Genomic DNA, 24,381 nt, shown 5'->3' with positions numbered 1-24,381 from the left:
TTTTCTTAGTAGTAGTCAGCTGAGTCACCCCTTTTGTGATTTAATTCCTTCCCAAATAGCAGAGAAAACTTAAGCAGATTTCCACTCTATGTCTGATGCCCAAAGCATTGCTCTCATCCTTAGAGACAGAAGGTCTAGAGATGGCTACATGGCCCTCTTATTTTCTCAGAGCTCAGAAAACATCTTTTTCCTTATTTTAGCAACATTTTTGTGGCACTGGAAGTTGAACCCGGGGCTTTGTACACACTAGGTGAACTTCACCAGTGACTACAACCCCAGGTATTTTTTAAAATTTCTGATACAAGGTCTTGATAAGTTTCCCAGGTTGGTCTCAAATTTGTAATTCTGCCTCAGCCTCCTTAGTTGATTGGGATTACAGGCATGTACCACTATGCCTGGCAAAGTTAGCAACTTCTATGTTGTTTCTAACTAACAGATAGAGGAGTTATTTCTAACATTGCCCACTCAAAACTGGCAGATATACTGCAGTCTTCTTATACATGGAGTTTGTCCTGGGCAGTACAGCTTTTGCTTTGAATCATGGGAATCTATCAACCCTTGCTAAATAGTTAAGAAAGCAGCCTAAGAGTAGAATTATATGCAAAGCCTTTCAAATCTTGTGTGCTGAAGCTGGCTGCAATTGTCTTGCCTGAGGCTCAAATGTCTCACTTAATAAATTCAATTAAAAAAAAAAAGAAGTGGAGAAAATAATAGTGCTACCTCGGATGTTTGTTAGGAGTTTACAAAGAGATGATGAATGTGGAGAGTTTAAACACATCCTGACACACAGTCAGTGTTCAATAAATGGTGTCTGTGTTTATCCATCCAAATATCTAACACAGAAATGAAAAACGGAAAGCCATATACAAGCCATTCAATAAATAGGCTTCATCATAAGTCATCAGCTGATTGTTGTGATTGGTGGCAGATTTAAAACATATTTTCAAATAATTGTGACATCATTCTGTGTAATGTCACACAGATAATAAAGTCACTGTTTTAGTTTATATTTTTCACCAAGACACTTTCTGTCCACAATAGTGTACTCCTACAGATATCTGGCTAGTCACAGTGGACTCTGATGTCTGTCTGTCTACATGACAAAAGACTTACATGGTTTAAATTTGGGTGGATGTTTGGAGAAAATTCTGAATTGAATTTTCTCCTTATGCTCATCTCTTTACATCAGGAAAGAAGATCAAGTAGGCAATAAAAGTGTTAGACTTCATATCATTACCAGCTTTTTTCTGTCATTTCAGTAAGAAATAAGCTCTTGGGGTAGACTTTAAAATAAGTAGACTTGATTCCACATTCCAGTGAAGACATCTCGAAGTCAGGACATCATGGGCAAGCCCTACTTTCTGCATTTGTAAAATAAAATAAAATCATCTCCTTCCTGGGTGTTTGTGAGGACAAAGCAAGATAACCCAGGCAGAACATTTGACATGTGCCTGCCACAAAGATAACACTTGGTGAATGCAGTCCTACTTAAGGCAGCTGTCCTGTTCTGTCTCTGTCATTGCTCCTGAGCCATTTTCTGACTGGGGCAACAGAACCGGGCAATGATTCTTGCTAAGGTGCCTGAATTTCATGACCATCTGTCCTACCTCTTCTGTCCTTCTTGTCCCCTTCCCCAACATGTCCCCAACTTCAGTCCCAGTCCCAGCCTATCTGAGGTCTAAATTCTCTGTAGTGTCTGCTCAAATCATACAGAGTTAGATATCCCTTTTGCATTTGAATGTCACTACTTAGCCGAGTTTGCTTAGGTTATTGATCTGTTTGGGCCTCAGCTGGTTCCTCTGTAATCTGAGGGTTATTCTAGAACCTAATGGAAAGGATAATTGGGGCTTCACTAATATATGTAAAGTTCTTAGCCACTTGTCCTTTGGCTAGCCTGGCAAATACAAACACACACACACACACATACGCACACGCACACGCACACACACAATTCACTGGGTGTTCAGATTCCTAGCATGACTACTTAGTAAACATTTACACATGTCCTATTCAGGTCGTGGGAATGCAGGAAGGAAAGGGTCAGACACAGGGATAGTAGTAGTAGCGGGAGTAGCACCAAGCACTGATTGAGCACCTACTGTGCACAAAGGACTATGTCCAGCTCATTACCTGTGCCATCTTCTTTGTCTCTCTTGTTATATCCATATTGCAAATGAGGGACTGAAGCTTGGAGAGCCCACATAGCCTGTCCTTTTCTAACTGCAAAACCAATGCTCTTCACCACCCCATCTCCCAGTCCCTGCCCTAACTAAATATGTCTGCAATCTAGTGAAGATGTCAAGTATACACTGTCTACCACCATCAGTGCAGATGGTGGTAAGGGCCACAAAAATAGAAGAGGAGGGGAGCAAGCTATTGCAACTGGCAAGTTGTTCTGGGTCCGCAGGGACAGCTTCAACCAGTTAAGGCAATAAAAGAATTGGGTGCTTTGTGCCTGAATTATTTGTATTTTTCTCATAAGATGTAAGACCTCGCATTTTTATGGCAAGTATTCTGATTTGTAAATTCAAGTTCAGCCTGGAATTTCAAACTGATCAGCCCACTCTGAGCTCAGGTCCAACCCGTCAGCCATGCTTATAAATTTTTGCTGTCAAGGGGATGATTTCTCTGGTCAGCTGCTTGGACCTACTACAGAGTCAGTGTGTGTGTGAGTGTGTGTGTGTGTGTGTGTGTGTGTGTGTGTGTGTGTGTAGAGAAGGGGAAGAGTAGTGAGGGGGCCAGGAATACTCCTCTAAATGCTGAGACCCAGCTCCTCACCTGCACAAATGACATTGGCGTCCTCCAGGTGCTGACAGTGGTGCCCAGCTTGGCCCACATGCCCCAGGGAGCCCTCACTGCCCACACACTGCACACTGGCCAGCAGGAACTTCCCAGAGCCTCCCCACTGCCTGGCCACACTGCAGCTGGCATCACACAACAGTGGCCTTGGCTGGGTCCCAGAGGTTGTCGTGCTTTTCCCCCTGTGCCCTGGAAAAGGACGTCCACCCAGCCTAAGCACCTTCCTGTGCTGTTCAGTAGCCTCACCTCCTGCAAAGATTTATAAGTGTGGCTCACAGGTAGGCTGGACCCAGGCTCAGAGTGGGCTGCTGGTCAGTTTGAAGTTCCAGGCTGAGCTTGAAGGTACAAATCAGAATACTTGCTACAAAAATGCAAGTTCTTACATTTTGTGAGGCAAAATACAAATACTTCAGGCACAAATCACCTAATTATTTCATTGCCTTAATTGGTTGGAGCTATCCCTGCGGACCCAGAACCACTTTCCAGTTCACATGGTCCCCTTCACTAGAAGCCCACATTTATTTTGTCATCCTGGGCCACAGAGCAGCATTCTGCCATACTCTCACAGCCAAGGCTTCCATCTCAGCACCAAGGAGGGAGTTTGGAAGCCCAGTGTCTCAGTGGGAGGCCGCAGGGTCACATTGTAAAGAGCATGGCACAGGAAAGAAAAGCCCTGTGGCCATTTCTGTAAATGATCCACCATAGGCACACTGTCTTAAAAGGGGGTATGGATAAGGAAGAAATCTTGAGATCCGTGGAGTAGACCTGGTGGGGAATGGCACGGGCTCCCTCATAGTAGCATAGATAGGGAGTAAGTTGTTAGAGGATAATCTTCAATGGGCAGAGGAGGTAGCTCTTATCTCTTGGCCCCACTGTTCTTCCCCCAGGAGGCTGGGTCCCTGTGAGGCTGGTAGGCACTGATGAACGTTGTGCAGGCCGTGTTGAACTTTTCTACCAGGAAGTCTGGGGGACCGTGTGCGATGATCTCTGGGACCTTCCACAAGCAAATGTCATCTGCAGGCAGCTGGGATGTGGCTGGGCCATTTCAGCCCCAGTTGAGGCCTACTTTGGGGAAGGTTCTGGGAAGATTCTCCTTGACAATGTGCACTGCAGGGGAACTGAGCAGCGCCTTGAGGAATCCACTCATGTTGGCTGGTTCTCCCACAACTGCGGTCATGGGGAAGACGCCAGCGTGATCTGTTCAGGTAAGTCTCCTCTACCCACTAGCTCCTCTCGTGGACTGATCCCAACTTTAGCTCTTCGCAAGAGAACATTTTTGAATGACAGTGTAAAAAAACTATTGAACATGAAACACTATGTTATTCACTCATAGAAAACATTTTCATCTTCCCTCTTTCTAGATGCTGAATATTCAGTGGTCACATCACCAGGTAGGGAAGATGATGTTTTGGGGTGCAGCTTATCCACACCTGAGGGAAGAGATTCTACTGAAAATCAGATGTGTGTTATTCTCCAAGCCAGTGGAGTGGTTGAGTGATGTGGAATGACCTGATTGTCCAGTGGGGAAGTGGATCGTACCATAGTAGTCAACTAGCCCAGCCTCATTGCTGTCTTTCCCCCACTCCACTGTGTATTTCACACTCAGAAAATGCATTCTCGGTTTCTAAGACTTCTGCAGAGCACTTTTGGTTTGTCAGCTCTGAGGCTCACAGAAAGACAATTTGATTCGGATGGGTAAGGGGGTGGTTAAAATATGAGAGATGGGTAAAGGTGCTTCCTGCCTAGTACAAGTGGTCAGTGGGACAGATGTGGGCAAAGTCAAGGTGAGCCAGTCTCATCTCCACTCCCTCTTTACCCCTGCCGTGTTGCTGGTGCAGACCAGGCCCCACACAGATTCCTACAGAATGTGGGTTATTCCTATACACTCCCAGCCCCGAAACCTGGAACCCAGGCCCCACACAGATTCCAACAGAATGTGGGTTATTCCTATACACTCCCAGACCCCAAACCTGGAGTTTCCCATGCCAGTGTTCTCATCTTCTCCCTCTCCTTTGCCCTCTTCTCCCCTACTTCGCTTCCAAGGTCACATGACACTCTGCTCTTAGCCATTCCTCAGTCAGAGAGTGAGTTACGACTAAAGCTACTTAGACAGAGCTTGATAAAACTTCATTTACACCCCCTCTTGGGTTGTCAGTTGGGAACACATTGATCTAGGAGGAAATTTCCAAAAGGAGGTGCTAAGCTGAATGTCACTGGTGGGGAGATGTAGGAGGAGGAATGTGTTAGTTTTCCCCGTGACAAAATACCTGACATAAATCAGCCTTAAGGAAGAAAGATTTATTTTGATTCATAGTTTCAGAGGTTTCAGTTTATGGTCAACCAGCTCCTTTGCTTTCGCCTTGTGGCAAGGTCAAAGCATTATAATAGGAGGGCATGGGCAGGGGATTTAGCTCAGCGGTTCTGCTGTCTGCCTCGAAAGCGCAAGATCCCCAGTTCAGTCTCTGGTACCAAAACAAAAACCAAACCCACCGAAAACAAAACAAAAATCCTAATAGTAGGGCATGGCAGAGGAAAGTTACTCACTTCATGGTGAGCAGAGAGCAGAAAGAGAGAGGAGGGGCCAGGGACAAACGTACTTCAAAGACACACCTCCAGTGACCTACTTCCTCCAAGCAGGCCTTACCATGTAGTTTCCACCACCTTCCAGTTCTGCCATCAGCTGGAAACCAAGCTTTCAGAACATGAGCTTTTTTAAATTTTTCTTTTTATTAGTACAAGTTTGTAGTACATAATGATTACATTCATCATGGGGATTTAGTATGCTTACGTAACACATCTTAATTTTTTATGTCCCCTTTCCCTCTCCTTCCTTCTCCCTTCAGCTCTTGATTCCTATTCTACTTGTAAAAGATCTATCTCATTCCCTATTATCTCTCTCTCTCTCTCGTTTTTGCTCTTCAATTTCTTTATACTTTGGGTTTCTTACATGAGAAATTATGTGATATTTAAACTGCGTGTCTGATTTATTTCAGTTAACATTATGGTCTCAAGATGTGCTCATGACATGAACTTTTAAGGGACATTTCAGATCCAAATCATAATAGCACCCATAGATTTAGTCATTGGGTCACTGGGTCATTGGAAGAGGCTCTAGGAGCCATAGTTTCATGGCTTTAGCTTTATAAACTCTCAATTTAAAAATATCTCACTTTCATGTATGACAAAAGAATAATTCCTCACCATCTGGGAAGGATCTAGGTTGGTGTTTCTTGCCTCTTATATGTTAGTGTTTCCTCCACGCTCAGGCCTCTCCCCCAGAGGCTTGACTCAGCAGTTCTGAAAGAAGCTGAATCAGTGTGCTTGTTACAGGCTGCTCGGGTTTCCCATGTGCAGAAAGGGAAGCAGACCTCAGAGTCTGCCTCCAGTCCACATGCCATTTTTGTTTTGGCAGGTCGCCCAGTGGCTGTCTTGGCAGCAACAATGGCTACAGGTGAGAACCTTGTGCGTGTCCTTAGATGCCCTGTTCACTGTCTTATAGCTGAAGCTTTGAAATGATTCTTCCAAAATATGTGCCAGAATACCACTGCTTGGTCAAGATCACTCCTCTGAAACGGTATTCTGGGTAAAGGACCCAATAATAAAAAACCAACTGATTTCAAGTTCCAATTCTATGTCCAGTTAGTCAAAGAAGAAAATCCCATTTATTGATATGTAGCCATTGCTGGAATGATGTCGCCAAGGTGGTACCCAAGGCCGTGCTGGTATAGTTTATCCACCGTAATGAGCCCATTCTTTCCATCCTTTCCTTTTCTCCGACAATCTCAGTTCTCCTTCTCCAGACTTCCTTTTATCTGCCATTTTTTATCTGTTTTGCCTGTTCTTTGGGCTTCTAGAAGCTCCACTGAACTTTTCTTAGCACCACTCGGAGATAAAGGACTAAAGAAATACCGATTCTTGAATAGCCTGGATGGTCCTTTCGGAGAAAAATCACAGTCTGACCTCCAAGGCCAATCAAGTGTTAGTACACTTTCCACACAGCCAGATAACCTGCTGCAGAAAAGCCAGGTATTTCCACAGCTACTGGCATCACCTTTCATTTCAGTCTGAGTGTTGGACAGATGGCTAGACAGATAAGCAGATGAAGAAACAAACAGATGGGTGGACAGGCGGACAGGAGGTGTGATCAGTGTTACGGATACTGGAGTGCTGGATTGCTGAGGGCAACTTCTTTCTACTGAATACTAGATTTTTAAGAATGTAGTTTTACAACGGATGGTGGGTGAAGCCCTACCATTGTCAGAAGGTCTCTGTTCAATCATCCTGAAGCAGGTCACCATTCACAACTACTAGTGACACAACAACAACAACAACAAATACAGGACTCACAACTGTGGAGTAACAAGAGGGAAAGGTTCTAGCCAATCCTAGTAAGCCCACGTCAGTGGTTACAGTCTCAAAAGAAATAAGAGCTGTTTTAAGCTTCAGACAAGTTCAGGCCCAAATTTCCTAAGTTTTAAAGACTTCTTAGACTAATTTATCCCAAAGCATAGTCACAAAATGATGATTAATGAAAACTTATGCCCAAATTTCCTGTTTTAAAGACTTCTTAGACTAATTTATCCCAAAGCATAGTCACAAAATAATGATTAATGAAAACTTTTTTTGGAATAGTGGTGAAAATCAACCAAAAAGGTATGAATTACAAAATTATTAAATGGAACAAAGAAGAAAACAAATTCTAAAGTATCTCTCTGCATTTAGAAACATATCGGTGTGGTGGCACTATTACTAACTCATCTGGAGCGATTCGGAATCCCCCAAAGAACGAAATGCATGACAACATAACCTGCATGTGGGAGATCAAGGCCAATGCGTCTGATCACATACTGCTGGCCTTTCCGTATCTCAAGCAAGTACTAAACTCACTAAGTACTCTGGGCAGTTTGAATTCTACTCACTTATTCTCTTGTGGATTCACCTAAGCAAGAGTCCTTTGTGCATTTTAAAGTTTTTATTTTTAAAATAACTAGACACATAGGATACAAAAGTATTACTGTAACTATAGAACATTATCAAAACCTGGAAGTTGACACTGGATAATGCTCTTAGCTAGACACAGACCCTATTCAATTCCCATCCATTTTACATGCACTTATTTGTGTGTGGGGGTGGGGGGATCCACTCAACTTTACCCCATGTGTAAGTTCATGTAATCGCTACCATATTCCAGATGCAGACCTGTTACATTGCCACAAACCACTGAAACTATATTCGTCAACTGCCCCCTCTGTCCTCTCAGATTGTAACTGTCTCTACACTTTGTTGTTTTGATAATGTTATGTATGTGGGATCATATGCTGCATAGCTTTTGGAGATTGAAATCTAGCACTCAGGATGATTCCCTTAAGATGTATCCAGGCTGTTGTGTGCATCTATAGTTTGATCCTTTTAACTGCTGAAAAGTGTTCCATTCATATGTTTGCATCAGAGTCTGTTTAATCCTTTCCCTTCTGGCAGACATCTGGGTTGTTTCCAGTCTTGGGCTGTCACGGATAAAGCTTCTATAAACACTCTCATATAAGCTCTTATGTGGACGTAAGTTTTCATTTCTCAGGGATAAATGCTAATGAGTATGATTACTAGATTGTATGGTAAGAACACATTTAGTTTTTTTACAACATGCTGAACTCTTTTTCAGTAACTTCCATTTCACATTTCTAGCAGCAGCATATAAAATCGTGTTTCTCCACATCTTAGCTGGATCTGCTATTTTTTCTGTTAGTTGTTTGTATACAAATCTTGTATATGTTTTATTAGATTTATATGTAGATATTTCTTTATTGGTGTTGTAGTCACAATAAATGATAATGTTTTTAGTTTCAATTTCCACGTTTGTTGCTCCTATATAGAAATATGATTGATTTTTGTATACTTCCATGGATACTTAATTAAAATGAAATTCGCCTTTAAGGGCTTTGGCGGGGTGTGCTTGTGTGTACAAGGAGAGACACGGAGACAGAACGATAGCCCATGTGTGTCCTGGCCAACTGGTTGAAGATGCAGATTCCACGGTACCCCCAATCCTATTAAGTCAGGAAATCTGAGATTTTAAATAGTAACTACATACTATTTATTTCATTCGTAATGAGTGGCCTATGTTAATTAACCACGAGGAACAACCTAAATTATTTTTACTTTTGAATTTTTCTTAATTGAAAGATGGCTTGGAAAGGTTGACTCTTACAGTTGTCACATGGAGATGGTTTCTACATTCACAGAAAACAGACATGGAAAAATCAGATGACTTCCACAAAGGGATCTGGGCAGAATTAACACCCACTTCCCTGTAGGCAGGTTACTGCCAAAAGCCTGTCAATGGGCTGTTGGAACCTGGAACTCTATCCCAGGAGAGGTTGATCAGCCTCCCACAGCCCATTGCCCTGCTATTTCTCACCCCCAGATCTCCATGCAGTGAAATTACCTTGATTAGCTGAGCCCTGCCATTGGCCCAAAGCTGTGAGGTACCTTGAGGCCTCAGCTGACCTGAGACCCTTATTGGGGTTATACTTAGAACCAGGCTCCTCTCTCCTCCCTCAGATAAAATCCTATTTCCTTAGGCAATGACTCTCTCAGAAAAAAAGTAGGATAAAAGTATCTATACTGCTTCTGCCTCACTGATGGGCTTTCAAACTGTTCCCAGCCTCTTCACAGTCACATAATAAAAAACATCTCACAGTGTGCCTTCTATACCTTCTGATGAAGAGACTAAGCATGCCTGGGTATTTGCTTCTTTAGCCTTGACTGCACCAGTGAATATTTTGAAATCCTGGACGGCCCTCCATCTTCAGCAAAGTCTTTGGGGAAGACCTGCTCTGGTTTCTACCTCACCTACTCGTCCTCCTCTAGCTCAATGACTCTTGTGTATTTCCGAGGGTTCAACAACATAGGGAAAAACTTCATTGCTTACTATTATTCTGCAACCAAAGGTAAGTTGGTGAGAAACCATGCCTCTGGACTGTCTGCCTGGACATCATTACTTGCTCGGTGATTGGACAAGGGACTTGACAACTCTTGCCTCTGTTTCTTCCATATATTGTGAGGCTAACAGGAGAAGCATACTTCCTAGGTTTGCGGGGGGGTTACATGCAATGACACAGCAAAGCATTTTTGCAAGATGTCCACCTTAGTACATCCTAGGTGTTTGATAACTGGCAACTTTATCATGAGCTTCCTAATTGGACACAAACATCTCTTCACAGCCAGCTCATTAGGGAATACTTTCTGACATTACTGTGAACCTAGACTGGGCATTTGAGGATCTGCAGAAGAGGAGGGTGCAGTCCCAGGCTAAGAGAGGTTTATGCACAACCTAACATAAATTTAGGACAAATATACATGATGCAACAGAAGACAAAAGGAATCCACTGGGTTAAGGCAAACAGTAGGACATATAGAATATATTAAATTGGCACATGTATGCATCTCAGCAAAAGGGATTAGGAAACAGAGTTTGCAACACAGGCTGCATTGATTAATAAAAACCTCAGGGGAATTTAGCCTTAAAGCTGGTGAGGCCATAAGTAGAGAAACAGGAAAAGGGCAATCAGGAGAAAGAACAGTATGAGCCTGGAAATGGGAAGTACAGGGTGTGTGCCATGAAACAGACAGAAGCAGAGCTAAGGGTTTTTGTTGAAGGACAATGTGCCCAAGTTAATAACAATAACAATAACTCAGGTTGGGGATTTACCTCAGTGGTGCCACTGCCTGACTTGCAAGCACAGAGTCCTGAGTTCAATCCCCAGTACCAAAATAATAATAACAATGATCAGAATACTAAAAACAGCAGCTAATGTGTGTTGAATGTCTATCATACACCAGGCAACATTTTAAACTCTTTGGATGTGTTACAATAACACGAATCTATGGTTATTCCTCCTTGACATATGGGGAAACTGAGGCTTGGGATGTTCAGTAATTCCCTGAGGTTCTGCACTACTTACCACCAAGAGAAGGTAGAGCTCATAGAACTGCAAAGGCCTTATGTCTGCTTTGTCCAAGATGCCATTAGAACAGTTGCCAGTGTCTTTAGAAAGTGTCAAGGTGACTCAGTGAGCAAGCTGGGGACACATGCTGAAAGAGCCAGGCGTGGAGGTGCACAGCTATAATCCCAGCACTCTGCAAGACTAAGAGGATTCCAAATTTGAGTCTGGCCTGGCCAAATTAGTAACTCAGGCCCTGTCTCAAAATTACAAAAAAAAAAAATTAAGAGTTGGAGATGTAGCTCAGTGCAACATCCCTGGGTTCAATCCTCAGTACCACAAAAAAAATAAATAAATAAAAACCGGAGGAGACACTCTGTGTCACAAAGAGGATCAAGAAAGGATCAGATAAAAATCAATATAATTGGTATTAAGTAGTTACTAACAATGATTTTCTTATTTTGCAGAGTCAATGTCGAAGTCCCCAAATCTAGTCAGTGAGTTGACTTTTGTGTTATTACTTAATGCATTCCTATTTCTTGTTTTTTCCTCTGTCCTCACTTCTAGTGCTTTTATTATCATCGTTTGATCTCTCCCATATATGTTTCCTGATTACATACATAAATCTATTGTACCTGAAAATTATGTCTGCATGGTTTTTGTGCAAGTATGACACCCATGCATACTGGAAACAAGTTATGCCTATCAACAGTTGGGTCTCTGTATATGAGCAATTTTTATTTGATCTCCTAATTCCTTGTCTTTATCAAGACAGTGAGGCACCCCTAGTGAAATACTCCACATCTAAGAAAAGTTAATAAAACAGAAGCAAGTTAGAAAAATGACTGTTTTCCCCAGCAAGATGCTGACTGCAAATGTTTGCATTTTAGCACAATTTTAAATATTGTTAAATTTGCAGTGACTAGGAAGAATCAGAGAATATCATCTTAACTGTATCCCATACCCTTGAGAAACATAGGAGCTACATAAAAAAGGTTTGATTGGGGAGATCATTTATCATGCAGGTGAGAGGCAAAAGGAATCAGCCAGAATCTGGGCATACTGATTTGGGAAGGCTGTCTCCTGACTTGCCCACATCCTCCCTTTTTATTCAAGGGTGTCCTATTGTATCCACAGCCATCCCAATAATATCAGCCATCCAAACACCAACAGTGATTCCAACAACAACAGCCATCCCCAAAGCAACAGCCATCCCCAAAGCAACAGCCATCCCAACAGCAACAGCCATCCCAACAACAGCCATCCCAACAGCAACAGCCATCCCAACAACAGCCATCCCAGCAACAGCCATCCCAACAACAGCCATCCCAGCAACAGCCATTCCAACAGCAACAGCCATCCCAAAAGCAACTCCCAAGACATTAATAGCAAAGCCAGGTAAGCCCTGGAATGCATTTGTTATTCACCTGGTTCCTTGCCTCTCTGCATTTGTACCTGCTTTGTGTGTGGAAACTATACCAACTGTACCAATAGATAAAATAGTTTATCTATTTGCAAATGGGCCAGCTGACTCTACCCAAGTTTTTAGGGCTATTCAAAACTTTGGGGGATCTTCTGGCTCTGCATCCTAAGATGAGCAAAGTTCACTTTTCAGTGCCTCAGCAGCTTATAAATGCCTTGCAGTAGGACAGTCTCTTTCATTCTCATGTTAGCCCTGACCATAGCTAGCTCCCTGTCCATACCACTAGTTTCCCATCCATGGATTTCCATGTCAAAATCCAAACGATTTTTCCAGATGAGTGGAGTGTCAGAACCATTCCAGAGGCAGTGAGATAGAATACCTGAGGCAAAATAATGAACTTTGAAGTCAGGACACCTGAGTACAGATCTGCTACCTACTAGATGTGGGATTTGGGTTGAATCATCTTGCTTTTCCAACTTCTAGTTTTCTCATAGATAAAAATGACACATACCAATATAAATGAGGGTGATACACACACCTTTGAAAGTGTTTCCAGAAAAATCACAAATCATCACGCAAATTATATAAAATGTTTTCCTGCATTTACCCAAAACAGATGGCTATATAACTCTGCCAAAATAGATAATCAGTTATTGGATTTGTTTAGGCTAAATGTTGTTGACATGCCTAATGACACAGAACTCTGATTGTTGACTACTCAATTGACTGACTCCACCAGGTTCTCTGGTGTCTCTAACAATACTGCATGGTGGGGAGCTCAAGTACTTCTTGCCAGGGTGCCATGCTCCCAGAGGACAATCACCAGGTTTCCATTTGCAGAGGGCTGGCCAGAGCTACGGCTGATGGATGGTTCCAGACGGTGCTCAGGCCGCGTGGAGGTCCTCTACCAGGGCGTCTGGGGCACTGTGTGTGATGACCTGTGGGACCTCAATGAAGCTGAAGTTGTGTGCAGACAACTGAGGTGTGGCCGAGCCATCTCTGCCCTTGGGAAAGCCCACTTTGGCCCAGGGTCAGGGGAAATCCTCCTGGACAACCTCCAGTGTGCTGGAGTGGAGCGCTTCCTGGGCCAGTGCACCCACTCGGGCTGGTTGGAGCACAACTGCGGTCACCATGAGGATGCTAGTGTCATCTGCTCAGGTACCCTCTCCCCTCTCAGATGGGCACTGACAGCGCCAGAATTCTCCAGGACCATCCTGCTAGCGTTCAGAGTTAGCCAGGAACAGGGACAGTATCCGCAACTGTAGTGTTTGATTTTGCTGTGTGGTTTAACTACTGGCTTCCAAAATAAAACCTTCTAATTTTCTCATTTGGCAGTCAGAATTACCAGAGTGTGTGTATACTCTACTGAAACATGAAAAGCACATTTTTAATTAAGGGAGCTCTCAGAGCGCTTGTATAAAGGTGCTCTTGAAAAGAGGCACTCATTGAAAAGATGCAGTCAAGGTGGGCAAGACTTGAGAGGGGTCAGGCACGAACCTGGCTCTCAGAGCTGGTACTAGTATTCACACTATTGGGCCAATGTTTAAACACTCCAACTATTTGCTCTCCTGCAGGATTCCCAAAGGAAGCAGAGGTGTGTCTTGTAATGCACTTGCTTAGTAACTGACAAAGAGGCGCCAAATTTGACCATTCTTAAATAGTCATAACCTAAGGAAATCTGTTAGCTGAAGTTGCTAATTTTAGTTGCATTGTAGCAATTTTTAAAAATACCTACATTTGCTCATGTGCCAACAGCTGAGAATAAGTCACCTCCTGAATGTGTATTGATAATACTTTCTGGTGATGAGATGCCTTTTGGTAAACTAACAGTTGTAATCCTGAATGAGACTTGAAAGTGGTATTCACTACCTAGAGCTGCCCACGTGGGCGGAAGCTCCATTGTTTGTCCCTACCTGTGGCTATAATTTAAGATATATCTTTAAAAGTAGTGTCATGTGTGTTGGTATAGGTATGTGTTCACCCGTTGGCTTTCTGACACCTTACTGCAGTGGCACCTGTAACCTACTTACAAGACACATGGCCACAAGTTATTCCCAAATTTCAATATTCTAGAAGATGATTGTCTAACCTGAGCCCCGCCCCTACACACAAAGACCTCCAAAGTGAAACTTGTCTGCTATAAAATTAGTAGTGTCTCAGACTACCCCAAGTATATCCCTCCATATCTGGCCATTTTGTCAGAACACAGCAGCAAACCAATATCCAGATGAAAGCTTATTTTTATTTCTATATATGAAACTGCTTTTCCATGGTATTCACCCTAGAGCTGCCCACGTGGGCGGAAGCTCCATTGTTTGTCCCTACCTGTGGCTATAATTTAAGATATATCTTTAAAAGTAGTGTCATGTGTGTTGATATAGGCTTGTGTTCACCTGTTGGCTTTCTGACACCTTATTGCAGTGGCACCTGTAACCTAGTTACAAGACACATGGCCACAAGTTATTCCCAAATTTCATTATTCTAGAAGATAATTGTCTAACCTGAGCCCCCCCCCACAAAGGCCTCCAAAGTGAAACTTGTCTGCTATATAATTAATAGTGTCTCAGACTACCCCAAGTATATCCCTCCATATCTGGCTATTTTGTCAGAACACAGCAGCAAACCAATATCCAGATGAAAGCTTATTTTTATTTCTATATATGAAACTGCTTTTCCCAGTACTATGTACTTAAAGAGATTAATGCTTCCCATATTGGATTAATAAACATGTATAAAGATATAATTAAAACTTTGTCTTCAGTTGCTAAAATCAGGTTTCTAGAAAATGCTGACATGTTTATTTTCCCTATTTATAGATGCTGAAGAATCTGCATCTAATAGTACAGGTCAGTAGTACCTTTTGTTGGTGGGAGTTAAACATCAGACGGACACGACTTTCTCCTGAAGCCACTGTTCACTTCTTTGTAAACTGCAGAGAGTCAGTTACTGTTAACTCACCACTAGAAAGTCTTATTGGCATTAATTTTGATTTTTTCATGTGTGATAACGCCATTCTGTGTGTGCACATGTGCAAGCACGTGTATATTTTTAGAGACATGAAAAACTGCTAGCATGGTGATGCACGCCTGTAATCTCAGAACTTGGGAAAGTGAGGCAGAAAGATCACAGTGAGTTCGAGGCCAGTCTGACCCTAGCAGGACCCTGTCTTGAAAAGGGGGGAGAGACAGAGAGAGACAGAGAGAGAGAGAGAGAGGGAAGGAGGGGGAGGTGGGGAGAGGCGGGAGGAGAGAGAGAGGGAGAGAGGAAAACATGAAATATCATTTTGTGGTTCTTTTGCACATCTCCCCTTTAGCTCAAGGACTGTTCCCTGCTCGTCCCTTGACTAACTCCTTCTTGATACAGTGGTCACAGTGTGGAATAGTGCCCCGTACCCATGTCTACGTTTCACTAGCAAATAGGCTCTGGGCTTTCTGAGGGCAGAAATATTACCTCTTTGGTTTGTGGCTGAATTATCAGCACTGGATATGGAAGACAATCAATACATATTTTTTTTTCTAATGCTTAACTCCTCATGGAGAAGTGCTTTGAGTTTTATTTTTTATCTTTATTAAATTTATTGTTACATTTTAGGTATACAATACAGTTACGTTCATCATTGGGATTTTGTAACTTTACATGACTTATCTTGGTTCTTATTTTTCCCTATTCCCCTGCCCTCCCTTCAGCCCCTCCACCCTTTCCTGTGTATAAAGACATTGTTCCCATGTTTTTTTCCTTTCACATATTTTTTTCTTTTCCCTTTCCCCTACCCCTTCCATTCCCTCTACTCTTTTAGACTTTTCTTCCTATTACACAATATCAATTATAAATTTTGATCCTTTATACTTTTAGTTTTTCACACCAGAGAAACCATTCAGTATTTAAACATGTGACTTATTAATTTCACTTGAGTATGGCCTCAATGTGAATCCACTTAGATATAAATCTCTTTAGTTTCTCACTTTTTATGGCTGAATAGTACTCCATTTTATAAACACACACACACACACACACACACACACACACACACACACATCTTTATCCAGTCTCCAGTTGTTGGGCAATTGGGCTGTTTCCAAATTTTAGCTATCACAAACTGTGCCTCTATAAACATGGGTGAGCATATATTTCTGTGGTATGATTCTTTTAATTCTTTTGGGAAGATACCCAGCAGGAGAATAGGTGGGTCAAATGGAACTTCTAATCCTAGTTGTTTGAGGTATCTCTATATTGATTTCCACAGTGGTTGCACCAGTCTGCACTCCCACCAGCAATGAAGAAGGGTTCCTATCTCCCTACAACCCTGCCAATATTTGTTTTTGGTCGATTTCTTGATAGCAGCCATTCTTACTGTGGTGAGATGGAATCTCAGTGTTATTTCGTCTGCATCTCCCAAATGACCAGTGATTTTGAACATTTTTAAATATTATTATTTGCTGCTTTTGCTTCTTTGTCTGAGAAATGTCTGTTCATTTCAGATGCCCATTTTTGAATTTGGTCTTTATATTTGGGGGGGACTGATTTTTTTGAGTTCTTTATATACTCTAGATAGTAGGCCTATGTCTGAGGAACAGCTGATAAAATATTTTTTCCCACATTGTGGGTTGTCCCTTAGCTCTGTTTGTGGTTTCTCTGGCAATGTAGAAGCTTTCTAAAAAGATGAGATCCCAGTTGATTCTATGTGCTAGTTCCCATGCTAATGAGGATTTGTTCATAAAGTCTTTTCCTATGCCAATATCTTCAAGAATTCTACCTAACTTATCTCAGCTAGTTTAATGTTTCTGTTTTAATATTTAGATCTTTAATCCACTTGGATTTCAGTTTAGTGTGTGGTGAAAGATGTGGATCTAGTTTTAATCTTTAACAAGTTGAAATCCAGTTTTTCAAACACCATTTATTAAAGAAGCTATCTTTCCTCCAGTGAGGATGGTTAGCTCCTTTGTCAAAGATGAGGTAGCTGAGTATGTCAGGAGATGTTTCTGCATCTTGTAATCTGTTCCACTGATCCTCAAGGCTGTTTCTTTGCCAGTACCATGCTGTTTTTATCACAGTAGTTTCAAGCTGGGGGTTGTTATACCTGCTGCCATGTCTCTGTTGTCTAGAATGGCTTTTGCTATTCGAGGTCTCTTCTGATTCCAAATGAATTTTTGTATTGTTTTTCTCTAGTCCTATGAAATATACTGTTGGGATTTCAATTGGGATTGCATTGAATCTACAGAGCAGTTTTGGAAGTATGGCCATTTTCACAATACTGATTCTTCCTACCCAGGAACAAGAGATATCTTTCCATTTTTTAAATATCCTCTTCAACCTCTTTTTTCAGAGTGTTGTAGTTCTCAATGTAGAGGTCTTTTGCTTCGTTTATTAGATTGATTCCTAGATATTTCATTTTTTGGATGTTATTATGAAAGAGATTGTTTCCCTAATTTCATTCTCAGTGCATCTGTTATTTGTATACAAGAAAGCTATTGATTTTTAAGTACTTACCTTGTATCCAGCTATTCCACAGAATCTGTCAATGAAGTCTAGAAGTCTTTTGCAGAGTTATTTAGGTCTTCTATGCAGAGTATCATATCATCAGCAAGTAATGACAGTTTCACTTCTTCCTTTCCTATCCTATTGCTTTTATTTCTTTCTCTTGTCTAATTGCTGTGGCTAATGTTTCCAAAACCATGCTGAACAGGTGTGGTGATACTGGGCATCCTCGTCTTGTTCCTGATTTTAGTGTGAAGATTTTCGGTTTTTGACCATTTAGCATGATATTGGCTGTTGGTGTTTCAGAGAAAGCCTTTATCAGGTTGAGATAAAGACCATCTATTCCAATTTTCTGCAGGGTTTTATCATGAATGGGTGTCGAATTTTGTTGAATGTTTTTTCTGCATCTATTGAGATAATCGTATGGTTTTTTGTCCTTGACTCTGTTAATATAGTGTATTACGTTTATTGATTTATGTATGTTGAACCATCCTTGCATCCCTGGGATAAATCTGACTTGGTCAGGGTGTATAATGTTTTTGATGCCCCTCTGTATTCTGTTTGCCAGTATCTTATTGAGAATTTTTGTAACTATGTTCATTAGGGAGATTGGCCTGTAGTTCTCTTTTGTGGTTGGGTCTTTCCCTGGTTTTGGAATCAAAGTAATACTTGCTTCCAGGAATGAATTTGGAAGTATTGCTTCTCTTTTGATTTCATTGAAAAGTTTAAAAAGTAGTGACAGTAGTTCTTCTCTAAATGTCTTATAGTATTCAGCAGTGAAGCCATCAGGACCTGGGCTTTTCTTTGTTGGAAAATTTTAAGTACATTTTCAATTCACTAATTGTAATTGGGGTGTTTAAAATTTTTATGTCTTCTTCATTCAACTTTTGGTAATCTAGAAATCTTTCCATTTATTCTATGTTCTCCATTTGATTAGAGTACAGGTTCTCAAAGTAGGTACTGATGATCCTCTGGATTTCTGCTGAATCTGTTGTGATTTCACCATAATAAGTATTGTTGAAGTCAAATTAAATTTGTTGTAGGCCTCACAACTGGCAACTCGGGGACCCATGAGAAATGTGAGGAATAAGCCCCTAACCTTGAGATTGGGCATGTCCCTTCCTAGCTCTCCTTGGAGCCTGATGCTGCTAGACCCTCATGTAGACTTTTAGGGGCCTCACATATCACCTCTTTCTGCAGGGAACTGGCCAGATCTGCGGCTGGTGGGTGGCTCTGGTCAGTGCTCAGGTCGTGTGGAAATCCTCCACGAGGGAGTCTGGGGCACTGTGTGTGACGACCTGTGGGACCTCAGTGAAGCTGAAGTTGTGTGTCGGCAGCTGGGGTGTGGTCAGGCCGTTTCGAGCCCCGGTGAGGCCTACTTCGGCGCTGGCACAGGAGACATCTTCCTGGACAACCTCCAGTGCTCTGGGGTGGAGCATTTCCTGGGCCAGTGTACCCACCTGGGCTGGTCAGAGCACAACTGTGGCCACCATGAGGATGCTGGTGTCATCTGCTCAGGTATCTACTTAACCTCTCAAGCAAACTTTCTACTATTATCATATAAGACCTTTTGGAGCTCTTTCTTGGGTGAAATTCTCCTCTATCCAGCCATTCATCCACTCATTCTCTGAGTCTCTTCAGAGCTAGTCCCTGGGCTCAGGTACAGACCCTGCATGGACAGTTATGGGTTTGCATAGAGGAGGCCTCACTGTCTGTGGACACCAGCACACGTAGGGCATTAGAATACAGATTCAGAGCCATGGCCCCAGAGACTGTGACTATGTAGGTACTCAGGGGTCTTTATGTTAGCAAATAGCCCAGGGATTCCACATAGGAGCAGCCAAGGGTGATCCTGCCCTGGCTGTTGAGGGGCAGAATTGATCTAGCTGCCATGTCCTAGATCCCTACATCAAGGATTCTGCCAGAGGAGAGTTGAAGGTGCAGAGGGCAGTTCTGGTACTCTGGGTTCCAGTTTCCAGAAAGGACATGGTCCTGTCTCATCTCCCTCTGGAACCCTTGTCACCTCACCTCCTCCATACATTGGACTAAAGAGAGTGACCTGTTTGCTATCTTTGTTTTGTGCACACAGATGCAGAAGACCCGTCTCTACCTACACCTCCAGGTACGTCTATATTTTTTTCTAGTTCAAGCAACATTCCAATAACAACAACAATAATAATAAAAGAAGCACACATTGATAAATACTAAGTGTCAGGCATTGTCTTAAGATATTTACATATTCACAGATGCCCCTTGAATTACCCTGAAGTTAGTTGAAAATATCAAGAGTCAAAAAATTCATTTTGTACACCTGACCCAATGAACTTCATAGCGAAGTAGCCCAGCACACAGTAGAGGATCAGCTGTTCACCTTCATTACAGTGTGGCTGACTGGGAGCTGTGGGTCACTGCCAGTACCTGGCATCCCAAGAGAATAGCATACTACATATCATCAGCCCAGGAAAAAAATTCAAATTCAAAATTTGAAGTATGGTTTCTACTGAATGAATATTGTTTCACACCACTGTAAAGCAGAAAAACCATTAGTCAAATTCCTCATCAATCAGGGACCATCTGTAATCCCCACCATAATTCTTTGCGGTAAGTGCATTGATTATTTACATTTTTCAGATAAACTGAGACTTAGAAAGTCACAAAAGTACTAAAGGATAGCCGGGTGTGGTGGTGCATTCCTGTAATCCCAGCACTGGGGAGGCTGAGGCAGGAGGATTACGGAAAGTTCAAGGCCAGCCTGGGGTAAATAGTGAGTTTAAAACCAGCCTAAAGTACATAACAAGACCCTATCTTAAAAGAAAGAGACAGAGAGAGAGAGAGAGAGAGAGAGAGAGAGAGACAGAGAGAGAGAGAGAGAGGGAGAGGAAGGAGGGAAGGAAGGAAGGGAGGAAAGAAGGAAGGAAGGAAGGAAGGAAGCCAGTGGATTTGCACCCATGCTACTGTTGCTCTTGACTACCAATTTTATTTACTGCCCCATACATTGACCTGGGATACACAAAGACCAGGTAAAACTACAGCAAAGATGGAAAGATATTTTTCACAGGTTACTGCTAATCTTCAGGACAATGGTGCAGAAATGCATTGTATGTTAGGTTTTACAGAACAGACATTTGAGACAGAAATTTAAGTAACTTTCTCAAAATCACTCAACAAGTTATAGGTGACCAAATTTTGACAGTGAGCACAGCTGGATCCCAAAGATCAAACTCTTGGAGATCTTGGGACTACTTTTAAAGTTCTTATGATTGAAGATCTCTATCTGTAATAACAACTATAGATTAAAAAAAAAGTCAGACCACACATGACATGCACTGAAATTCTAAAATGACGTTGGGGTGAATGGAAAGGCATTTCCTTTGCAGCAGCCATGATACTAGGGTTTCTGGATAAATGAACTGATTTAGTCCTCACTGTGGAGGATTAGGGAGATCAGAAAGTCTGCCCAAGACGACTATATTAGAAAGAGAAAGAACTAGAATTGACGAAGCCATTCTTAATCCTTTAAATGTACTTGGATACATTTAACACATGTGGCCTTAGAGACTGTATACAAGTCCCTGGCAGAAATATCTCTCTTGCTATTGGTATGGAGAAGACCTAGACATATGCTGGGTGTCCAGAAAGAATAAATGAAATACAATAAAGTGAGAGGAGAAGGGCTGCCTAAAGTCAAAAACCCAATTTCGGGCCAAGAGCAGTAGATAAGCAAACGGAAGCTCACTGCTTGTCATTGCTTCCCCATTTCATGTAAGTTCCTTGGGTGCTAGAGAAATGAAGCCAACATCATTGCCTGAAAGAAGCCATTTTGGTTATCTGCTACCGTAAAACTTAGTGATTTAAAACACCCACCATTTAAGGGCTGCCTAAAGTCAAAAACCCAATTTCGGGCCAAGAGCAGTAGATAAGCAAACGGAAGCTCACTGCTTGTCATTGCTTCCCCATTTCATGTAAGTTCCTTGGGTGCTAGAGAAATGAAGCCAACATCATTGCCTGAAAGAAGCCATTTTGGTTATCTGCTACCGTAAAACTTAGTGATTTAAAACACCCACCATTTAGATACAGGCCATGTTTTGTGGGTTGAGAGTTCGGGCAGGGCTTGGCTGGGAGATTCTCTTGTCCGCCGGAGCACTGATCGGAGTCACTCAGTGGTGTCCATCTGATGCCTGGTCTGAAGAGTTCAAAGTAGTCTCACTGCCATTTGGTCCCTGGGTGCAGACAGAGGGAAGCTAGGGGCCTCTTCTTTGCATGTGGTCTCAGCAGGGTGGCCTAGGGCTCCATTCATGAGCCAGTGTGCTCAGAGATAAGAGTGGAAAACATCGGACCCTTAAGGCACAGCATCACTTCTGGCTCATTCTGCTGTTCAAAGTAATCACAGAACCCACGCACATTCAAGTGAGGGAACCTAGACCCCAGCCCATGACAGAAGGCTTCTCCAAGATCTTGGGGCCTGCTTTAATTCACCACAGGACCATAGAAAATATTCACTCAGCACCTTCAGACCCTTTTCACTTTGCATCAAATTCATTGAAATTTCTGAGGAACCCTTTGCACTTCCCTAACTTGCAGATGAGATGATATTTTTTCCTTTGTGTCATTATTATCACCCTTTCTCCCTTGCAGGTCTTTCTGCAGCCTCCCAGGACCATATAACAGGTAGGAACTTGTTCAAAGTTGAAATGGTGTCTTTATGTCAAGAGGTCCTCCCAACAGAAGTCATTGTGTCAGGGATGTGGCACAAAGGAGACACTGGCCCGGTGTGGGCAGGGACCTACTTGTCTGTGGCCATTCTGTGAATGCTGACTTCTTAACAAGGAGGGGGCTGGGAAGAAGGGATATGATCTGCCTGGGTCAGAGTAGGCAGCGGGGTGGGAAATGAGGGGAGAATACTGCGGTACACTTGTGATGATTATGAGAAATTCACTGCCCAGGAGCTTCAGGACCAGGCTAACCTGGCCCGGATATTGTCACCTTCAAATGTGATTAGTAACAAACCAACAGGATGCCCAGAAACATCACCACTTTCTGCCATCCATCTCAGGATAGACTAGGAAACTTTGGCACTCTGGGAAGGATTACAAGTTGGTCAAATGGAGAGAAAAAACATTAAGCCACTTCACGATATTTAGGGACACCCAGTAATGAATGTCACTGTACTGTATACCTAGAATGTACCAATAAATTCAATTTAAATTTAAAAAATAATAATACTTATGGACAAAGTAAATAAAGTGTATCACACTTTCAAATTTCCTCCAAAATAATTTGATGATTCTAAGTATTGTGCTTCTTTATGTACTGTGTTTCTTTAAATATGCACATATATAATATATGTGCCCATCAACTTATACTAATATGGCAGCTAAAATGCAAGAATTAGATTTCAGTGTTATCTTGTTTCACTTACAAGTCCAGAAACTTGCAAGTTCAGGACTGAATATACTGAATAAAGATAATGCCACGCAGGCAGAATATGATAATGAAATACTCAGAGGCAGAGCCAGTCATAACCTCCCGAAACAGTACACAGTGTCCCTTTGTCTTCATGTCCAATTGATCAGATCCCAAAGTTGTTCCAGAGCCTCTAGCTCCCCAGACTTCCTCAGACTGTGTCCTCACGCAGGCCTGTGTAGCCTGTCCCTATGTCCTTCCCAATATCTCATATATACCTATTCTCCATTCTATCAAGCAAGGTGTCTTTCCACTTTAGAAAGGGAGAGGGGCAGTAAGCAGAAAGGACAAGAATAGCATTTCTTTATCAGGTGTAGAAGGAGAGGGAAAGACAGGGAATGCTCACTCTGCAATATTTTTTGACCCATCAAAATTAGATGGAACAGACAGCCCTTCCCAACAGATATTTAAGCTAAAAATCTTCTCCGCCACCAGCTCCACCTAACCATTCAGTCTGAGCTGGGCATTGCTAGGATCACTCAAGTGACATCACGTGGCCACATCCTGACATCCTTTTCCTGTTTTTTCAGGAGGAAGTAATTCTTGTGGAGGGGTCATTTCTAGTCTCTCTGGCTCATTTTCGAGTCCACAGTATCCAGAAAACTACCCAACAGACATCCAATGTATTTGGGAGATTCATGTGGATAAAAAATTCCACATAGAACTCATGATTCCAAGCTTGAAGTAAGAAAACAACTTTTAAAGGGAAGGTTTTATCTAAATAAGAATACTGGTGTATGACATTATAACAAAGATATTTCTTCTAGTGGGAAACACTTAAGGGTGAAACCAGAAGAACATGAAACTCTATAGTTTTTCCTAGTCAGTCATTGTTTAGCTTAATTTTGTAGTGCTCTACAGGAAGTCAGTTGGAGCCTGAAAAACTCAATAAGTAGTTTAACATATTTAACCTAACCTAATATGATAGCTTTCCTTTTTATTTTTCCTTAAAAGTGCTTTGTCCCTGTAGTGCACTATGTACCTACGTTTGTCCTCTTTGACTTTCTTTTTAAATCTAGATTTAAACAAACAGTAAGAGACATATACATACATTAGACAGTTACTCCAGCCTTGAGCTGTAAGAGAGGACAGCTATTGCTTCCTCTCTGACATGCAGAGAATAGATGGCCCAAAGCCACTTCTATTTTTATTTCCATGATATAAAATAATAGTTCACATTTTAAAATACTGATTTTGTGCCCAGGCTCTAGCGTACATGCTTTCCTGCTTCATTATATTTCAGGTCATTACAAGCTCATCATCCCTATTAAAGATGAGGAA

The 24,381-nt window shown here is 42.1% G+C and overlaps 1 protein-coding gene across 1 annotated transcript in view; it reads left to right on the top strand.

Moving 5' to 3' along the window:
- Positions 1-23,788, top strand: part of LOC104859205 (deleted in malignant brain tumors 1 protein) — a 113,523-nt gene extending 89,735 nt beyond the window's left edge. Inside the window, exons 24-33 of the mRNA XM_033761228.1 lie at positions 3,687-4,004; positions 6,212-6,250; positions 9,609-9,746; positions 11,856-12,137; positions 13,003-13,384; positions 14,036-14,067; positions 18,850-19,155; positions 19,727-19,759; positions 22,273-22,305; positions 23,631-23,788. Coding sequence (XP_033617119.1) covers positions 3,687-4,004; positions 6,212-6,250; positions 9,609-9,746; positions 11,856-12,137; positions 13,003-13,384; positions 14,036-14,067; positions 18,850-19,155; positions 19,727-19,759; positions 22,273-22,305; positions 23,631-23,788 — 1,721 coding nt within the window. The remainder of the gene's footprint in view (positions 1-3,686; positions 4,005-6,211; positions 6,251-9,608; positions 9,747-11,855; positions 12,138-13,002; positions 13,385-14,035; positions 14,068-18,849; positions 19,156-19,726; positions 19,760-22,272; positions 22,306-23,630) is intronic.
- The last annotated feature ends 593 nt before the right edge of the window (positions 23,789-24,381 follow it).

The sequence above is a fragment of the Fukomys damarensis genome, unplaced genomic scaffold (assembly GCF_012274545.1).
Source record: "Fukomys damarensis isolate Sample0158 unplaced genomic scaffold, DMR_v1.0_HiC HiC_scaffold_8, whole genome shotgun sequence".
Taxonomy (NCBI): domain Eukaryota; kingdom Metazoa; phylum Chordata; class Mammalia; order Rodentia; family Bathyergidae; genus Fukomys; species Fukomys damarensis.
The sequence above is the reverse complement of the archived record's forward strand: the minus strand, read 5'-3'. Positions and strand labels throughout refer to the sequence as shown.